The sequence below is a fragment of the Oncorhynchus mykiss genome, chromosome 18 (assembly GCF_057628025.1).
Source record: "Oncorhynchus mykiss isolate SJ-2025 chromosome 18, ASM5762802v1, whole genome shotgun sequence".
Taxonomy (NCBI): domain Eukaryota; kingdom Metazoa; phylum Chordata; class Actinopteri; order Salmoniformes; family Salmonidae; genus Oncorhynchus; species Oncorhynchus mykiss.
In genome coordinates, this window is record NC_143039.1 from 27530198 (window position 1) to 27550836 (window position 20639).

General features: G+C 43.1%; 2 protein-coding genes across 2 annotated transcripts; one reads left to right on the plus strand and one right to left on the minus strand.

The window, feature by feature from the left end:
* Positions 1–4263: 4263 nt before the first annotated feature.
* LOC110495773 (calsequestrin-2) lies at positions 4264–13457 on the minus strand. The gene is made up of 11 exons (XM_021571193.3): positions 12695–13457; positions 9449–9533; positions 9107–9207; positions 7260–7368; positions 6548–6621; positions 6300–6430; positions 5915–5960; positions 5759–5813; positions 5331–5431; positions 5139–5213; positions 4264–4967 (listed from the first exon to the last, which is right to left on the minus strand). The coding sequence occupies exons 1-11, from the start codon at positions 12929–12931 to the stop codon at positions 4746–4748; spliced, it is 1236 nt and encodes a 411-aa protein (XP_021426868.3). The 5' UTR covers positions 12932–13457; the 3' UTR covers positions 4264–4745.
* Positions 13458–15082: 1625 nt separating this feature from the next.
* Positions 15083–20617, plus strand: poglut1 (protein O-glucosyltransferase 1). Its single transcript, XM_021571195.3, has 10 exons — positions 15083–15232; positions 16226–16322; positions 16467–16610; positions 16841–16976; positions 17153–17274; positions 17373–17532; positions 17660–17718; positions 18185–18352; positions 18497–18553; positions 18701–20617. The coding sequence occupies exons 1-10, from the start codon at positions 15157–15159 to the stop codon at positions 18855–18857; spliced, it is 1176 nt and encodes a 391-aa protein (XP_021426870.1). The 5' UTR covers positions 15083–15156; the 3' UTR covers positions 18858–20617.
* The last annotated feature ends 22 nt before the right edge of the window (positions 20618–20639 follow it).

Here is a 20639-nt window from a genome sequence, read left to right on the forward strand (position 1 = left end):
TTTCACTTGTTTTTGAGAAACGTACACCAAGCAGCGATTCACTTCACTTGGGGCGGCAGGGTAGCCTAGTGGTTAGAGTGTTGGACTAGTAACCGGAAGGTTGTGAGTTCAAACCCCCGAGCTGACAAGGTACAAATCTGTCGTTCTGCCCCTGAACAGGCAGTTAACCCACTGTTCCCAGGCCGTCATTGAAAATAAGAATTTGTTCTTAACTGACTTGCCTGGTTAAATAAAGGTAAAATAAAATAAACTTCCTCATTGCACTATGGGGGCTCTGAAAAAACATGAACAAAAATTTGGGTGTTTTTGGAGCATTTGTTGCTGTTTTTTTAAGAGGCCTCACGCTGCACAACGAAGATGAGGAAGTGAATCGTTGCTTGGGGTAAGTTTCTGAAAAAACTAGTGAAATCACCCAAAACAATCTGAAACATTACAATTACATGAATTGAGATTTGGTTGTTAAAAGGCCAACTTCTTCTTTAACTATATAATTTACTGCATCCCACCAAAACAGGCTGAAATTTCAATGTCTTTTCAAGTAGCGCTTACACTAAAATAGCATCATTTTCACAATTTCATGGTATTATTCCAACCTCAACGTGTGGAAATATATAATAAACCCAGGAAATCACATTTGTTTTAATGCACTGGGCTTATAAATGTGCACTAATAGTGGCAGGTGCATGTACAGTGCCTTCGGAAAGTATTCAGACCCCGTTACTTTTTCCACATCTTGGTACATTACAGCCTTATTCTAAAATTGATTCAATTGTGAGAAAGCAAGAACAGGTTTAGACATTTTTGCTAATTTCTTTTAAAAAATTTAAAAACTTGTCACATTTACATAAGTATTCAAACCCTTTACTCGGTACTTGGTTGAAGCACCTTTGGCAGCAATTACAGCCTCAAGTATTTTGGGGTATGACGCTACAAGCTTGGCACACCTGTATTTGTGGAGTTTTTCCCATTCTCTGCAGATCCTCTCAAGCTTTGTCAGGTTGGATGGGGAGCGTTGCTGCACAGCTACAGGGTTCAAGTCCGGGCTCTGACTGGGCCACTCAAGGACATTCAGAGACTTGTCCCGAAACCACTCCTGCGTTGCCTTGGCTGTGTGCTTAGGGTCACTGTCCTGTTGGAAGGTGAACCTTTTCCCCAAATCTGAGGTTCTGAGCGCTCTGGAGCAGGTTTTCATCAAGATTCTCTCTGTACTTTGCTCCGTTCATCTTTGCCTCGATCCTGACTAGTCTCCCAGTCCCTGCCGCTGAAAAACATCCCCACAGCATGATGCTACCAACACCATGCTTCACCGTATGGATGGTGCCAGGTTTCCTCCAGACGTGACGCTTGGCGTTCTCCCATCTCCACAGAGGAACTCTAGAGCTCTGTCAAAGTGACCATCATGTTCTTGGTTACCTCCCTGACCAAGGCCCTTCTCCCATGTTTGCTCAGTTTGGCCAGGCAGTCAGCTCTAGGAAGATTCTTGGCGGTTCCAAACATCTTCCATTTAAGAATGGTGGAGGCCACTGTTCTTGGGGACCTTCAATGCTGCAGAAATGTGTTGGTACCCTTTCCCAGATCTGTGCCTTGACACAATCCTGTCTCAGAGCTCTGTGGACAATTTCTTCGACCTCATGGCTTGGTTTTTGCTCTGACATGCACTGTCAACAGGTGTGTGCTTTTCCAAATAATGTCCAATCAATTGAATTTGCCCCAGGTGGACTCCAATCAAGTTGTAGAAACATCTCAAGGATGATAAATAGAAATAGGATGCACCTGAGCTCAATTTCGAATCTCATAGCAAATGGGCTGAATACTAATGTAAATAAGCTATTTCTTATGCAGGTGCTTCTACACCTGCAGGTGCTTGCTGTTTGGTGTTTTAGGCTGGGTTTCTGTACAGCACTTTGTGACATCAGCTGATTTAAGAAGGGGTTTATAAATACTTTTGAATGAAATTTGATTTATTTTTAAAAATAAATTTGCTAAAATATCTAAAAACCTCTTTTCGCTTTGTCATTGTGGGATATTGTGTGTAGTTTGTTGAGGAATTGGTTTTATTTAATACATTTTAGAATAAGGCTGTAACGTAACTGAATCTGAATACTTTCCGAAGGCACTGTAACTCCTGAGTGGCGCAGCGGTCTAAGGCACTGCATCTAAGGCACTGCATCTAAGGCACTAAGGCACTGCATCTAAGGCACTGCATCAGTGCAAGAGGCATCACTATAGTCCCTGGTTCAAATCCAGGCTGCGTCACATCTGGCTGTGATTGGGAGTCCCATAGGGCGGTGCACAATTGGCCCAGTGTCGTCCGGGTTTGACTGGGAAAAGGTCGTCATTGTAAATAAGAAATTGTTTTTAACTGACTTGGCTGGTTAAATAAAACATTTAAAAATAAATAAATACTAAGGTCAGATCTCACACTGCCAGCCAGAGTCCTGACCAGCATCCTCTCTGGCTATACACTTCTCTCTATAAATTATTCAAACCGTTCTGAATAATGCAACATCGTTAGTCCTTCAAATGCAGGGTGGGAAGCACAGGCAGCACACCCTGCAACCGCACACAATTTTAACAACACACACACACACACACACACACACACACACACACACACACACACACACACACACACACTCTGGGTGAATCGGTGTTAATGAGTATAAATGAATAATGAGAGATTCACTTAAAATCACCTCCCTCCAGCTACTCATATGCTGTGGTATGCAGACGGTATGTTTGGATTATGGCAAAATACATAAACATGCCATGCTGTGGCTGAAGGGATGTGGTGGAGGAGCTAAGAGGCTGTATCCTTAGGCGATAGGACAGATCACTCACTGCATGTTCTCCCTGCCCCATGGGAACCGGGGAGTGAAAACACTTAAGACCAGAATGAGTGTGTGAATTATGGTTGTGGCCCCCAGTGAGGGTCTCCAGGGCCTTCAGTTTTATTGATACCCGTGTCATGACAAAACGTGATGATGTTCAACATGAATAATGGCTGAAGTAAACGCAAAGAGCGGGCTGGCATGTAGTTCATTGGTTGGGTTATTCAGTGTCCGGCACAAGCTCCATGGAAGATGGGGACTAAGGAAGGGTTTGGTCGAGAAGGGATACAGCTTTTATTAAAATTGACTTTTTGTAGCTGGTATAGGATAACTTACACAGCTGGTTAGGAGAATTAATGTAGCAGGTTAGAAGAACAAGGTTAATGTTAGAAAAGTTTTTTTTATTTTTTTATTTTAATGTTAGCTATAATCCCTTCTAGACATGACCCTAAGAAAGAGGATAAGAGTAGGTAATGAATGAGGCCCAGGATAGAGATTATCTCTATCAGCTCAACAATGTGGCCCTAAAACCTGTTTGTTTTTTTGTGGGGGACTTAGAGGGAGGTTATTGCAGGTGCAAATCAAAGAAAAAGAGACGATTGATTGAGGGGGAGAGTTAAGGAGCCTCTGTAATGATAGGGGTCTGAAGCTCTCTCTCTCTCTCTCTCTCTCTCTCTCTCTCTCTCTCACACACACACACACACACACACAAGTAAAGATACCTTAACAGAAAATGACTCAAGTAAAAGTGAAAATCACCCAGTAAAATCCTACTTGAGTAAAAGTCTAAAAGTATTTGTTTTTAAATATACTTAAGTATCGAAAGTTAAAGTAAAAATATAAATAATTTAAAATTCCTTATATTAAGCAAACCAAATGGCACCATTTTCTTGTTTTTTGAATTTACGGATAGCCAGGGGCACACTCCAACACTCAGACATCCTTTACAAATGAAGCATGTGTGTTTTGTGAGTCCGCCAGATCAGAGACAGTAGGGATGACCAGGGATGTTCTCTTGATAAGTGCCTGAATTGGACCATTTTCCTCTCCTGCTAAGCATTCAAAATGTTATGAGTACTTTTGGGTGTCATGGAAAATGTAAAAACGACATTATTTTCTTTAGGAATGTAGTGAAGTAAAGTACATGTACCTCAAAAAACAACTTAAGTAGTACTTAAAGTATTTTTTACTTAAGCATTTTCCACCACTGCACGTACACACCAGTGGAGGCTGGTGGGAGGAGCTATAAGAGGACGGACTCATTTTAATGGCTGGAATGGAATAAATGGAACGGAGTCAAACGTGGTTTCTGTATGTTTGATACCATTTCATTAATTCCATTCCAGCCATTAAAATGAGTCCGTCCTCTTATAGCTCCTCCCACCAGCCTCCACCGGTACACACACATCACACGCATACACACACCCAAAACCTTTAGGTTACATTACATTTATTCATACAGTATCACATATACAATCAAGTATTTATGGAATCAAGACAACACAACCTGGTCTCATAAGAACCTTTAACTTATACAATCCTCCGCCATAAAGAAGCTTTAGCTTTTATTTAGAAAATGTAAAAAGTAATTATACGATGTACTGATGTTACAGGTTATTTCACAGTCTAATTAAGTATTTACTTGCTATGGTCTGAGTAATTGCATGGTAACAATTGGTTCTTTTAGTGCTTCTAGTACAAAGAACTGAACACTACAGATAACTAACTACCTGGTGTCAAGCAGTAAAGGCTATACGTGCACTTATTTAAATACATCCCAAAGAAACCAAGCGTTTACTATTAGATCATTCCCATGCAACTATCATTTCACCCTACAATTTCCATGAAAATACAAGATAAAATACCAGACTGTTCAATAAAACATAACCCATGAAATCTCTGCTGAACTGCAGGTTAGCCACTGTCATCATGGTCGTCATAGTCTCCGTGGTCCTCGTGATCGTCACCATGGTGCCTATCCTCCCTGTCAACCCCGTCATAATCATAATCATCCTTCACATCATCGTCATCCTCAGTGTTGACCTTCCCAGACAGCACGTCTTCTATCCAGTCCTCCAGTTCCTCAGCTGTGGGCAGGTCTTCATCGTTGGACATGTCCAGCCAGACACTGTCCGCCTGCCACAGTGGGGGGGTCAAAGTTCAACCACAATCATCCAATTCAATTTTGTCTTCGGCTCAAGAGGTCATACAGATTCTATTGTAACGAGACGTCCACAGATATTATCTTACCATTACGTTGAACCAACAGGTGGAACACAACTTAAGTTAAAGGAGAGCTCAACTTACGTCTGTCACGTTCACAACTCCAATCTGAGGCTTAAACAGGTTCACCTTGAAGGTCTTCTCCCAGTATGTGGTCAGCTGGATCGGGGAGACAGACACAAACCATTGGTGCAGTTTATGAAGCTGAATAATCACACCAGATGAAATAGGTCATCATATACAGTATGATGGTGTGTGTGGGGTCAGAGGTCATACCAGTGGGAAGTCATCAGGGTCTATCCACACTATACTGAGCTCAGGGTTGTTGGTGTTGTCTCTGGCCACGTCTTTCAGGATCTCCAGGAACTCATAGCCATCTGGAGAAATCACAGATGGACAGCTTAGAGATATTTGTACGCACCCATTTGTGTGTCTATCCATGTACTGTGTTAAATATGGAATCCGCATTAGGGGAAACAGCGCCACTGTCCGCCCCCAGCACCTTTGTTATTGTTTTTGTTTTGTGGACAAAATGGAGGAGAGGTGTGTCGAGAAAATTGGAGTACATGTTCTTCTGTTCTGTGGGGGGGACGTGTCTGTTGTTTTCAGTAGCTTCTTTGTTGTTGTCACATCCCAGATGGACGTTGCAGTTTCACCATTTAAGGATTCCGGTTTTAAAAATGAGAAAATAAAGATCAACAAACCAGGGTCTTCCTCCTCAGCAAAGGCTACAATGTGGATCCCATCCAAGTCATCCTCCTGGGAAAGAGACGTTGAATTTGTAAAGGGTACACATATAATACCACCAGTATAATTCCCTTTTCTCAGGGAGAGGTACAGTAACACTGTAGGTAACTCACCCACGTCTCAAACATGTCCTCTGCACGCAACTTTCTCAGAGTCGCCCTGCGGAAGACAGACCGCAGCCACACAACATTTCAAGAATATCCAACAGTAAACTGGGTCATCCATATGAGATAAGGACTAATAACAGGGACGATATGAAAAATGACTGGATTCTAATGATCTGCACCAACGGGAGAAGTTAGAACCACAGAACTCAAGGGTCGCACACATCGCATTGAATGTGGATCTCCTGTTCATCCATCGATCGTTCAGGGAAGTCTGACTGACAACGTTTTCACGTGATTCTACATGTAAAATCGGTTTGCACAGGGTTCACTCTCGGCAGGAAAACGCTATTGGTGTGTTCGAGCCCTGAAATGAAATATTTTTCCGGGTTACCTTTTGTGTTGGTGGACAAACTCCACTATCTCCATCTCTGAGAGTTGCCTGCCAGGGAGGATGGCTGGTTCCTCCATGAAGGGCTCATAGAAGTTCACCTCGTTCATCTTCAGAGAAAGGTGCTTCGCCGTCTGCATCACAACACACATACTTAGCCATCACTGATGTTGTGTCGAAACTGACCTCGATACTGTCTACACGCACACCGGTTTGACTTGATTCAGGTTTGTGGAGTGTACTGTACTTACAGCTTTGTCGAATGTGGCGAAGAACTTGATGTAGGGCTGAAACCGCTCTGAGGCCTCCTGGAACGCCTTGTAGTCTGATAGAATGGAAGAAGAGGAAGAGAGAGAGAGAGAGAGAGAAAGAAACAGATTACAGTTTGGCAGGATTGCATTCAAAACTCATCTTCCTTCAGAAAACTATGTGATCAGGAAAACAAGGGTTGACATTCAATTTCAATTTCCCAGCGTAATCTCTCTCCCTCCTCCTCCTCAGTAACAGAACCATTTTACATCCAGCTTCTGAGGCGCCAGGCTATCCTCTCAATAAGCCCCAAGGTCACGGCCGTAGGACCTACAATCTTCTCTCCGAAATAGGATTTTTCCTAATAGAAGCTGCATCATGCCTCTGTCAAATATGAGATTTTATCTTCCCTTCTCTCGTGTCTGGGTTTCTTCTTTGGAGCAGCACTGTCTATAATTGCTCTCGGCCTATTAGACAGAGAACTAGAAGCTATTAAAAGCCTCTCAGGAGGCAAGAAGGAGTGTAGATCAGCCCAGAGCAAAGTGTCTTTTTTAGCATCTGGCTTAACAGCTATTTGCCTCTATTAGGTCCTATGTGGAGTAGTGAGCTTCTGGGGAGTACAGGGCAGGAACAACAGTTGTTCACACAATTCACTTGTTTGACTCGTGTGAACAGGCCATCCCATAATGCATGCTTAGGCATACACAGACTCACATGAGTCCTCTCCCTTGAAGTAACCAATGAGGCGTATGTCTTCCTCCATCCTCTCAAAGGCCCTCAGTTCCATAGGGTTACTGATGAGCTCCACTGGGTCCTCCAACACCTAGGGGGCAGAGGAGCACAACAGCATGGCCATTCATTAACACAGTGGGAGAGAGTGGGCTGTGATGAGTGAGTTGCCTTTAATAACAGAAAAGTTGCCACTTGTATTAGGCAAAAAGCATTGTTTGTACCGTACACGAGCAATACAAGTTTATTCCTTGCATTTATCTTTTATTAATTCATCATGTTTGCTCTCTACTCCCTTCAAACTCTACACCAATAGCTATATTTACCAGTTACAACATTCCTTCAAACACTAACTCTGTTTTTTCCCCCAGGAAAGACAAGGGGGAGAGGACTTACAGTCTTCTCCCGCTGAGCCTTGCATTACATTGCAGCATTTACATATCATCTAACAAGGCAGTGGCTGTTCATTTTGTATAACATGATGAGCTAGGAAGTCTTCTCCCACTGTGGTTATATCCCTCTTATAGTGGAGGAAGAGACACGTCCCTCTTCCCTCTCTCTTCAACCTTCCTCTTACCTCTCTCTCCCATGTCCCAGCTCCCTCTTCCCTCTCTCCTACCTCCCTCTTCCCTCTTTCTCCCTCCCTCTTCCCTCTCTCCTACCTCCCTCTTCCCTCTCTCTCCTCCCTCCCTCTTCCCTCTCTCCTACCTCCCTCTTCCCTCTCTCCTACCTCCCTCTTCCCTCTCTCTCCTCACTCCCTTTTCCCTTTCTCTCCTACCTTCCTCTCCCCTCTCTCTCCTCCCTCCCTCTTCCCTCTCTCTCCTACCTCCCTCTTCCCTCTCTCTCCTCCCTCCCTCTTCCCTCTCTCTCCTCCCTCCCTCTTCCCTCTCTCTCCTCCCTCCCTCTTCCCTCTCTCTCCTACCTCCCTCTTCCCTCTCTCTCCTCCCTCCCTCTTCCCTCTCTCTCCTACCTCCCTCTTCCCTCTCTCATACCTCCCTCTTCCTTCTCTCTCCTACCTCCCTCTCTCTCCTACCTACCTCCCTCTCTCTTCCCTCTCTCTCCTCCCTCCCTCTTCCCTCTCTCCTACCTCCCTCTTCCCTCTCTCTCCCTCCTCCCTCTTCCCTCTCTATCCTAACTTCCTCTCCCCTCTCTCTCCTCCCTCCCTCTTCTCTCTCTCTCCTCCCCCCTTCCCTCTCTCTCCTACCTCCCTCTTCCCTCTCTCTCCTCCCTCCCTCTTCCCTCTCTCTCCTACCTCCCTCTTCCCTCTCTCTCCTACCTCCCTCTTCCCTCTCTCTCCTACCTCCCTCTTCCCTCTCTCTCCTACCTCCCTCTCTCTTCCCTCTCTCTCCTACCTCCTTCTTCCCTCTCTCTCCTACCTCCCTCTCTCTTCCCTCTCTCTCCTACCTACCTCTCTCTCCTACCTCCCTCTCTCTCCTACCTCCCTCTCTCTCCTACCTCCCTCTCTCTTCCCTCTCTCTCCTCCCTCCATCTTCCCCCTCTCTCCTACCTCCCTCTTCCCTCTCTCTCCTACCTCCCTCTCTCTCCTACCTCCCTCTCTCTTCCCTCTCTCTCCTACCTCCCTCTCTCTCTTACCTCCCTCTCTCTCCTACCTCCCTCTCTCTTCCCTCTCTCTCCTACCTCCCTCTCTCTCCTACCTCCCTCTCTCTCCTAACTCGCTCTCTCTTCCCTCTCTCTCCTCCCTCTCTCTTCTCTCTCTCTCCTCCCTCCCTCTTCCCCCTCTCTCCTACCTCCCTCTCTCTTCCCTCTCTCTTCTCCCTCCCTCTTCCCTCTCTCTCCTACCTCCCGCTTCCCTCCCCTTTGATCCTACTCACATCCAGCAGGAATTCCACCAGGGTGTCTGCTGAGAATTCTCCGTCAAACTCAATCACACGGTCGTCCTTGAAGATGTACAGACTGCCCTCCTCCTCCAAACCTGAGGGCCCAGAGGAAAGGAGGATTCAGGAAGCATTGGTGACTGAGTGCCAACTGGAAAACAGGCCTTGACAAATACTTATTTTGTAGAGGTTATGGCATTTTGATATTTTTGATGTAAAGGAATAGTTCAGAAGCCTTGTTTCCATATTCGTGTTTTGTGACCAGGGGTTTGTCTGACCATGTGACCTGACCAGGAAACACACTGGGACCTACAGTATATATGACAAATTACGACGTACCCAGTTTCTTGGCAACTTTGGCATCCTTCTGGGAGTCGACCATCCCAAAGCCAATGTCCTTGTCCTCCAGGACCTGTGCAGTCAGCTGCGGATTTACCAAAACACAACATTTGTCATCAGCCAACTTGGTATTTCAACAATGTAGCAACAATGTGTTGTTTGGGGTGTTGTAGGCACTTATTTCCTTAGTATCCACCTCAATTATTAGAAAAATGCAGCATTGTATTAGTCCACTGTGGGAAATAGAAATATATAACCTGCTTTCAAACTCAACTTCCTCTCTCCCTGATGCTTGGAATTTGGGCTAGCAACAGCAGCCAGTGCTGTCTTTGTCTACACAGCTTTGATTACCAAGGTCATAGAGGAGAGCACCCTGTGGACTGACTGTGGGAGAAACTCCTTTGTAAGTGTCAGCACTGTTTACTGTTCAGAGAACACTTCCTCAGAGAGGAACAAAGGCCTCCAAACTCCCACTGCACTGCAGAGGGCTAAAGTGGAGTTTGACTGAGGTTTTGTTGTGACTGCGGTGGGTACTTCTAACTTTCTGAAAAACAGATGTTTGCAAATAGTTAGGCTACTGTTTAGTATGCATCTATACTGTCACAAGAAGCAATGGAGCCTCTTTCATTAGCTAGTTAATGTATTCTGAGACAATTAAGTAGTTCCAGTGCATTCAGAAAGTATTCAGACCCCTTGTCTTTGTCCACATTTTGCTAGGTTACAGCTTTATTCTAAAACGGATTAAATCGTTTTTTCCCCTCATCAATCTAAACACAATGCCCCGTAATGGCAAAGCAAAAACAGGTTTAGACATTTTTGCAAGTGTATTAAAAAAACAACTGAAATATCACATTTACATAAGTATTCAGACCCTTTACTCAGTACTTTGTTGAAGCACCTCCAGCCTGGAGTCTTCTTGGGTATGAAGCAAAAGCTTGGCACACCTGTATTTGGGGAGTTTTTCCCATTCTTCTCTGCAGATCCTCTCAAGCTCTGTCAGGTTGGATGAGGAGCGTCGCTGCACAACTATTTTCAAGTATCTCCAGAGATGTTAGATTAGGTTCAAGATCGGGCTCTGGCTGGGCCACTTAAGGACATTCAGAGACCAAGCCATTCCTGCGTTGTCTTGGCTGTGTGCTTAGGATCGTTGTCCTGTTGGAAGGTAAACCTTCGCCCCCAGTCTGAGGTCCTGAGCGCTCTGGAGCAGGTTTTCATCAAGGATCTCTGTATTTTGCTCCGTTCATCTTTCCCTCGATCCTGACTAGTCTCCCTGTCTCTGAAAAACATCCCCACAGCATGATGCTGCCAGCACCACGCTTCACCGTACGGATGGTGACAGATTTGCTCCAGACGTTACGCTTGGCATTCAGACCAAAGAATTCAATCTTGGTTTCATCAGACCAGAGAATCTTGTGTCTCATGGTCTGAGAGTCCTTTAGGTGCCTTTTGGCAAACTCCAAGCGGGCTGTCATGTGCCTTTTACTGAGGAGTGACATCTGTCTGGCCACTCTACCATAAAGGCCTGATTGGTGGAGTGCTGCAGAGATGGTTGTCCTTCTGTAAGGCTATCCCATCTCCACAGAGGAACTCTGTCAGAGTGACCATCGGGTTCTTGGTCACCTTCCTGACCAAGGCCCTTCTCCCCCTATTGCTCAGTTTGGCTAGGCGGCCAGCTCTAGGAAAAATCTTGGTGGTTCCAAACTTCTATACCATTTAAGAATGATGGAGGCCGCTGTGTTCTTGAGGACCTTCAATGCTGCTGTTTTTGGTACCCGTCCCAAGATCTGTCTAAAAACCTGTTTTCACATTGTCATTATGGGATATTGTGTGTAGATTGAAAATGTTTTCATTTAATCCATTTCAGAATAAGGCTGTAATGTAACGAAAGTGGAAAAACTCCAGGTGTCTGAAAAATTTCCGAATGCACTGTATAAAATATAATTATAAGCTGACCTAGAAACAGTCCTGGGAATATACATAATCATCACGTTCTGATGGTATGATATTGCTCTGTTCTACAAGAGAAACCAGGTAATACTCTCTCTGAAACTACCCATCAACCTTTGACAAATGACAGCAATATAACCTGTAGAGTTCACTCTTTAGGTCAGGGGTGTCAAACTCATTCCACGGAGGGCCGAGTGTCTGCTGGTTTTCTTTTTTTACTTTCAATTAAGACCTAGACAACCAGGTCTAGGGGAGGGGAGTTCCTTACTAATTAGTGACCTTAATTCATCAATCAGGTACAAGGGTGGAGCGAAAACTCGCAGACACTCGGCCCTCCGTGGAATGACTTTGACACGTTTATCAAGTATGGAAAAGGGAAATAAGATGTTATTCTAGTTTTAGTCTGTTCTTTCTCATGACATGTTGTAACAGATAAGCTTCAGTGTCAGAAAGGTATGTGTGGTTGAGGTGCTATTTGGCTTAAACATTTGGCTTTGACTGATCTCTGACATCAAATCTTTGTGTTACGAAGGCTTCTCAAATGGTCATATATCTGCTGTCCAGGCACAGAACTTATTTCTCTTGTCCACACAGTGTCCAGAAATCCTCATTTAAAATGTCCTAAAGATGTCAACTCTATTTATGATGTCACCGGAGTTGAAGTGACAGACGGCTAACTGCAGCGAGGGAAGACATGTAAATCAACCAGCCTGAATGTGATGGAAAGACGATGCCGACCTTGGGAACAAACAGGTGCTTTTACAAAGACGTATCTAAGGAACTAGGATGTGTAATATATCTGCCGTGTCAATTATCAAATTAAATGTATAAATTCACTGTGATTACCATTAAGCCTTAAAGCTCTACATTTCCCCATCCTCATCTGTTAAAATGACCTTTTGTCTGTGCTCTACACATTTTGTCTTGGGGTCGAATAATAATCCCATAATCCTATTCACAACCTTATTGACCTTGTTTACCAGGAAACATCTACTATCCAGGATCCTTGGAATGTCTGTACCCTAAACCCTAACCATAACCATAACCATTACCATTACCATAACCATAACCCTTACCCTTACCTAACCCTAACCTTAACCCTTACCTTAACCATTTTAAATTTCAACTTCAATGGGGGGATGGTAGGGACATCCCAAGGATCCCTGATAGCACTGACCCTCAGACAAGTAATGTTGGCACCTGTTGGCTGACCTATAGCATCTGAACATCCCTGCACTACCTTCCCTCCTCTCTCCTCCACTCTCACCTCATCTCCTCTTCCCCCTCTCCCCCTCTTACCTCCAGCACAAGCTCAGTCATCTGAAGCTGCTTCTGCCTGCCTTTGTGAGCCGGTTGCGGTTCATGGTAGAGTAGGCACAGCATGTCAAACCTCTTCAGAGCCTTCTTGTAGTTGCGTTCGTTGATGTGCAGAACGCGGTCCTTCCCGTCAAAGCTGGGGAACTCCAGTCCCTGCTCTGCAGTGCACAGAGAGGTCACGTACAGACAGGGCAACAGAGACAGCCAGAAGAGCTGCATCTTTATTAGAGGGAAATGTCCACTAATGGACAATGAGTAGGAACTGGAAGAAGCAGCAGAAACTATACAGAACTATAACCCTTGAGACTTCAATGGATAGTAGCCAGTACTAGCCACCAATTTGCACCAGTAAAAGAAACAGAAAAATAACGTAAAAATAAATAACAAGCAAGAGTAGAATTGTTGTTCGCCCTAAAGTCTCCAGCTCTGGTTGTATTATTTCATTCTCTCTTTCTCTCTCTCTTCCTCACTCTCTCTAGTTCTCTTTCTGCCCCTCTCTCTCTTTTCCTTCCTCGTTCTCTCTCTTTCCTTCTCTCTCTCTCTCTTTCTCTTTCTTGACTGCCTCACACTGTAGTTAAAAAAATAAGTCCCCAAAAGTGAATCCAGGGAGCTTTGGCAGAGTGGAAAGCTCACAATAAAATAGCAAGTGACCCCCTCTCTATTGCACTTTTGGGGCCTTTTTATGAGGCCAGTTGTTTCTGGGCTTAAAATAACTGTTGGGCTGCGGAAAAGAGGACGGATATATAGATAGGAGAACCCCAGGGGGTTTCCACTGTCTCTCTATCAGCGCCTGACATGTTGAAACATCTCTCTAGCTGTCGGGGGAATGGCCAAGGAGTTGGGATGTGGGGCAGAGGAGAGAAGTGGATCTGGAGAGGGTTCACCATTATTTTTGGAAGGAGTGTGTTTTCAGTAAGGTGAAGTGCTGTTACAGCATGCATGTTATCCTTATACAGCAGGGTGTTTAAAGAATAATAGGTATAAAGCCTGATCTTCAATGTGAAGGAAATGTAATCATTGCCCTCACACAAGCCACTGTTTGTGCTAAGGAAGCCACAGTGTGTTTAGCTAACATTCCGATCCTTGTACTTCGTGTCATATGCCAAATGGCAAGGAGTGGAATGATATCTTAACAGACTGGTACCCAGACTAACAGTGTGTTTCCATGGATGATGAGCATAATGAATACTGATTTGTTCATTGTGTAATGTAGCTCCAAGGCTGGGTAGAGAGGGCCAAAATAACACTTACAATGCCATTGAAGACACGAGAGAAAAGTTTACAAATGTAATATGTCTGTGTCCTATATTTGTCAGGGGGACTAACAGCATTGAACGAGGGTGTGTACATAACTGTGACTGAATGCATTTTGTGTTTGATCAAATTAAAATCTAATGAGCTGCAGATTGAGGCCTCTTTACATTGAAACAAAAAGAAGCAATGTACAGAACCAACCTGGATTCAGAGCTACATGTAACATAGTAAAAATAAATCTGTTTTTCTGCCATATGTTCCATTTCTTATGGTATGTATTAATTTGTGGATGTCCATCATCCATTTCATATATGTTCCGAATTGCAATTCATACAATATGTTACGAATGTGCAAAACGTATGACATGTTACGAATCCCAATTTGTTGTGGCTAACGTAAGCTAGGTGGCTAATGCTAATGTTAGCTATGTGGCTAACGTTAGCTAGGCTAGGGGTTAAGGTTAGGAGTTAAGGTTAGGAGTTAAGGTTAGGGTTAGGAGTTAGGTTAAAGGGTTACAGTTAGGGTTAGCTAACATGATAAGTTGTTGCCAAGTAGCTAAAAAGTAGTAAGTATTTGCAAAGTTGCAAATGAGCTAAAATGCTAAAGTTATCCGTGATGAGATTAGGCAAACTTAGAATTTAACAACCAGGAAATGGAGGAGCGATTTCTGCATAGTGCTTCTTTAAAGATGCACTATGCAGAAATCGCTCTGCCATCACTTGGTTGCTAAAATTAGAATTGTTTGCCTAATTTCAGTTTATGTAACAAAAGTAATTGTGTAGAGAATCATTGTACCATCTAAATCGTTGTGAAATATATGTTCCATAACCAAAAAATATTGTATTTTCAGCTGTTTGAAACTGGTGTACAAAACCGAAAGTAAAAGATGCAAAAACTAAACTAAACATTTGGTCAGGTCTCCCAAGAAATTACATATTGTAGCTTTAAGTAACCTGTTTTATGTAACTATACCAAACATAACATATCATACTAATTTGGGGGTCTCGGATTTACGTTTACTATGTTACATCTCGTCTATCAGACCAGGCTGACAGAACACACACAAAATGCTCAAACGGTCCCAATATTACGGTAAAGATACGTCAATACCTGTAATTACGGTAAGGGTTTTCAGACCAAACTAGAGGCTGACCAAGCATCAGTCATCGCTAACTGTCTAAGCGAAGAAAATGAAGCTGCCGTGGCTCTTGATCCCTCTTCTAATTTTACAGTTTTGTGGAGTTGATTTCAGCGTAGCCGGATCAGGTAACAATAAAGATATGGTATATGTCATTTTTTGCAGGTCTGTGCTGGACAAATTGCATGACCGAATTATTCTCAGGAGTTCCCATTCATCCTAGCTAGCTAGCCCAGTTAACGTTAGCTAACAAACTAAGTTAGCTTGCAAGTAGAACCAACTGGTTGCATGCGAAATAATATATATATATTTGGGGGGCAGAAATCTTAATAGAATATTGGATACAGAGTTTTCTCAAGGCACCCCTTTAAAGAAGGAATTGTATTTAACTGTGTGGCTCAAGTTGTTACTTTAGTTAAGGTTAGTTAATGTAATGCAACAGGTCTGTCAGAGTTGTAGTAACGTTAGGGTCGGATTATCTGACATTTAACCTTTCTAAGCCTGGTCTCATAGACTAGATGTAACATAGTAAATGTAAATCTGACATACTAAATTAATAAAATACAGTATGTTACGTTTGGTATAGTTACATAAGACAGAAGGTCACTTAAAGTAAAAAGGAACGGAGTGTGGTAGTTGCGTGTTCGAATCTATTCATGGTCAATTTTAGCTAATTGGCAACTTTGCAACTACTTGTTAGCTACTTTGTAACTACTTAAAATGTTAGCTGACGCTAACTCTTAACCGTAACTCTAACCGCTAGCTGAAGTTAACCACCTAGCTAATGTTAGCTACCTAGGTAATGTTAGCAACAACTAATTGGAATACGTAACATATCATATGAATTGCAATTCGTAACATTCGTAACATATCATACGAAATGGAGTGTCTCAGATTTATGTACAGAAAAATAGTAAATGCTCTGAGACCAGGTTTCCTTTCCTGACCTCAGTCTCTTCTAAATACTAGTGTGCAGCTTGCTTATCCCATATGTACAACCCAATGCAGTGTAAGTATCCTTTGCCACGGGCTTTCAGTGTGTAAGCAATCATGCACACTGATCTGTATTTCAGTAGTCCAGGAAGTGCATGCTCTTTGCCTAACAAGCTCTGTTTTATTAGGTAATGGTGGCAGGTGGCAGATATACCTTGAAAAGATCACCAAAGCCACGCAACTTTACAAGCCTTGCAGCCCATACAACTGCAGTTGCCATCTCAGGTAATACATGCAGGAGAACCGATGTTGTTCCCTATGAGAACAGTATTGCTATACAAAAGGGTTTCAGCTTTTTAACAAAAAGCCGTTGGTTGCCTTTTTAGAGCAGACCCTTCATTCTCTCTCCATTGTCCTCAATCCATCCAGTGTCTTGAATGATGACCTACGACCCTTCAGAGAGGGAGTGTCTGAGGAGCTCATGGCGGACACGCTTCGTCGTGGTGTGGGCACCCATTACCAAATCATTAATGGTAAACTGTATCGGGAACAGAACTGTATGTTCCCAGCCAGGTGAGGAAACAAAACATTACAATTAGTCTGTGAAACACATCTGAGTTTGTGTGTGCAAGTGTTTCTCATCAAGCTTAGAAATCAGACCCTGGTTTTGTGTGATAAATGTGGTCCATTAATTAGTGGTCGATCATTTAGTAACATTTATTATCTTTAGGCCTATATCAGTAGCGAGCTAGTTAATATGATAGTCATCATGTCTCAGCTGTCTGTCTCTCTGATTGGTTTAGGTGTAGTGGGGTGGAGCACTTCATCCTGCAGGTGATTGACAAGTTGCCAGACGTGGAGATGGTGGTGAACGTGCGGGACTACCCTCAGGTGCCAGGCTGGGTGCAGCCTATCCTGCCTGTCCTGTCTTTCAGTAAGGTCAGCTCTGCAACCATGCATGTCCTCATCAACACAGCAAAAGTGTTGCTTGTTTATGTTATTTAGACATGTTTTTACTTTTGTAAATGTATATATATTTGTTGGAAGTAGTGAAAGAGAGTTGTCCAATGTGATGGCATTTGTGTGTGTAAAATGAAAGTGTTTTGTGCATTTAGACTGCTGACTACCAGGACATCATGTATCCTGCCTGGACGTTTTGGGAGGGGGGCCCGGCGGTATGGCCCATATATCCCACTGGACTAGGACGATGGGACCTCATGAGGGATGACCTTAAAAAGTAGGTTTGACCTCCTTGTGGTGAAAGGAAACATTTGTATTTTATTTATACTACCAGATCATTTTCCATGTTATTCACAAACACTCTGTTTGTGGTAGATCGGCAGCACAGTGGCCCTGGAAGAGGAAAGAGTCCAGAGGATTCTTCAGAGGATCCAGGACGAGTCCTGAGAGGGACCCCCTTGTCCTTCTGTCCAGAGAGGCTCCAGACCTGGTGGATGCTGAGTACACAAAGAACCAGGCCTGGAAGTCTGAGAAGGTCCGTCTGGAACTACCAATGCAAATGTCTGTGTGACAGTGGCTTGAATGCCTTGAGAGCAGTGCTATGTTTTTCAACCGCAATATCAACAACTGTTCAATAGCCTCTTTTTTTATTTTTTTATTAGGACACACTAGGGAGACCACCAGCTCAGGAGATTCCCCTGGTGGAGCACTGTCAATACAAGTAAGAACAAGATATTATGGTGGAATTGCATTGCGCTTGGTTTTGTGTTTACAATGAATGTTTTACATCAAGTGCATAGATGTGGCTTCACTCTGACACTTTCCAGGTCAGCCTGGATAAAATTAGACTAATTAAAAAAATGTTTTTAGCTTCAGAGATTTTTAGATTGACTGAGAGAACATGGACCTTGTTTTCATGAGTTGAGAGGGAAACTTCCATTACCTGTTTCAAAGGTCTGTTAATTAACCCTGGTTATTTATTTTTAAACCTTCAGCTATGGAATAAAACACTACAGGTGTGCATTGTCAGCATCAGTTACATTTGCAGGGCTCCAAATCATAAACTCACCATTGTGGCCACACCTGTTGCAGACTACCAAGGACAGGGTAACTTTTTCCTTACCCTGTACACACAGTGTGATTTCCACCACAATTCCTACCTCATCATCTGACCTCTAACCCCTCAGGTACCTGTTCAACTTCCGGGGCGTGGCGGCCAGCTTCCGCCTCAAGCACCTGTTCCTGTGTGGCTCTCTGGTCTTCCATGTAGGGGAGGAGTGGCTGGAGTTCTTCTATCCCCAGCTGCTGCCCTGGGTACACTACATCCCTGTCAAACAGGACCTCTCTGACCTCAGGTGACCTGTCTGGCTTGGCTGTGTATCATAACTGTTCAACTGTTAACCTGCTCCATGGGTAGTAAAGTGGAGTATGTGGTTTGTCTAATGTCTGAATGTTCTCTGTTATATCTATAGTGATGTCCCCCTTTTCTGTCTTTCCAGGGAACTGCTACAGTTTGTGAAAGAAAACGATGACATCGCTCAAGAGATTGCCGTTAGGTAATAAGCTGGGTTGTGAACTAGAACAAATGGCTTTAGACTGGTTACATTACCTGTCTGCTTTCTCACAGCTTGTACAGTATCATGCTAAATAATCAGACTATTGATATTGTTGACTTATGTTAGTTGACCAACCTCTGCCTCCAGGGGTCAGCGGTTCATCCTGGACCACCTGAGGATGGAGGACGTGTCGTGTTACTGGGAGAGACTCCTCACTGAGTTCGGTGGGCTGCTCAAGTACAAACTCCAGAGGAAGACTAACTACAATCAGGTCATCCACAAGCATGGAAGGACAGAACTGTGACCGAGCCGTGGGGGGGGGGGGGGGGGGGGGGGGTCACTGTATGGACTATATGAAGGCAGCTCCAGTCAATAGATAGCGGCAGATCACACTGCTAATTAATGTCCCTAATGCTGGTCTTAGAATTAGGAATTGCTGGTCTTCACATTTATGCTGTGGTCTCCCCATAGATTCTTCATAGGGTTAGATGTAATGGAGTACCCTTTTAAAGTATTGTGTTATAGAAGATTTAGGAGCTGAAAAATGCTATAAGAAGAAAGCAGCTATTTGGGATTGAAATTACCATTGGGAATAGCACACAGAAAGAGTAGGAGACTGTATATGTTGGTTTTATCACACGGTTTACAGTTTGTATTTAGCAGACCTGGGTTCAAATACTGTTTAGGGTATTATAATTACTTTCAAATAAATGTGGAAGTAATTATTTAGATATTTTTTAATTTGAAAAGACAAGTATTAGAATGTATTTGGAAATACACTTGGAAAGTATTTGAAAATACTCAAATACACTCTCCAGCATTTAGCCCAGGCATTCCATTTTTTGATGTTGAAATTAGTATTTGAAAGGGAAAGGGGATATATAGTCAGTTGTACAACTGAATGCATTCAACTGAAATGTGTTTAATGCATTTAACCCAACCCCTCTGAACATACAGTACTTTCAAATAATTCCAATAAAAGTAGTTGATTCGGGCCACATTTTTTGAAAATACTTTACTTTCTCTGTATTTACGTAACAAATGATCAAAAACACATGTATTTGAACCCAGGCCTGGTATTTAGTATTTCCATGCTCAAAATATCAGCGACTTTATGCCTCGAAAGGAACTTAGGGTAGAGGATCTATAAAGCGCTTGATAGCGTTTGCTATTAGGCGAAATCAGTTATCTCACCCCACACTGAAATTGTGTGAAAAATCAATGAATTTGGTTGATTCTGGGAAATTACACCTAAAAGGCAATTTTCCATCTGCTTTCCCTTACTGCCCTCTAGTGTGTGACAGAAGCCCTGTATGCTGCTCAGGAGTTGAAACTTACATCTTCCATTTTATTGCCAGTGGTCCATTCAACTACAAACACAACCAAAACACTCCTCACCTCAGAGTGTTGCCTCTGTTTAAGAAGAACAATACACTACCATTGCCATATACTGTAGAGATACGATGTAGCTTGAAACACTACATATTAAGCAGTAAATAACTACACTCAACACCAAGTGCCAATAGAACGTGATTCATTAATGTAGAATGACATGTCAAACCCACTGTCACTACACTACTTTACTTGGACCTGCCTTGGAAAAGATGAGTATAAGCCACAATGGTACTGACATTTTGAATATGTTCAAGTATTCCCATTGTAGAATGTATGTGTTAGTTCTCTGATTCTACAGCTGTGGTATACATGTATGTATGGTACTTTGCACTGTGTATTGTCTTGACCAAAGAGTACGAGGTGCAATGCCAAACTATGTTCAGCTTGTGTTCAAAACATATGATGTGATCTTCATGCTTAGTCAGAGTATTGTATGCACAGAGATTGTACTGCCATGGGCAGGTTGATTCACCTGCAGAATTGGTGGAATAGTTTTGGTTTATCTGTTGGGCTTTAATTATTAGTAATTGATGCTCTTTTTTTGGCTTGAAACACAATGACTATGATATGATGCAATAACAGCCTTTTGTCAATGTTTTGTTTCCTTACATTTTTATATCGAATGTATCATTTTTAACTCCGTAATAAACCATTCAAATCTCAAGTAAATTCACAATGGTCTCCAATGAAT

Excerpts from the sequence above, each read along its gene's own strand:
- poglut1 (XM_021571195.3), top strand. The coding sequence starts at position 15,157 with ATGAAGCTGCCGTGGCTCTTGATCCCTCTTCTAATTTTACAGTTTTGT. Across the intron at positions 15,233-16,225 it reads TTTCAGCGTAGCCGGATCAG|GTAATGGTGGCAGGTGGCAG; the intron begins GTAACAATAAAG and ends CTGTTTTATTAG. Across the intron at positions 17,719-18,184 it reads GTGGAGCACTGTCAATACAA|GTACCTGTTCAACTTCCGGG; the intron begins GTAAGAACAAGA and ends CTAACCCCTCAG.
- LOC110495773 (XM_021571193.3), bottom strand. The coding sequence starts at position 12,931 with ATGCAGCTCTTCTGGCTGTCTCTGTTGCCCTGTCTGTACGTGACCTCT. Across the intron at positions 9,208-9,448 it reads CAAAGTTGCCAAGAAACTGG|GTTTGGAGGAGGAGGGCAGT; the intron begins GTACGTCGTAAT and ends CTGGGCCCTCAG. Across the intron at positions 5,432-5,758 it reads TGCTGAGGAGGAAGACCCTG|ATGGCTATGAGTTCCTGGAG; the intron begins GTTTGTTGATCT and ends TGATTTCTCCAG.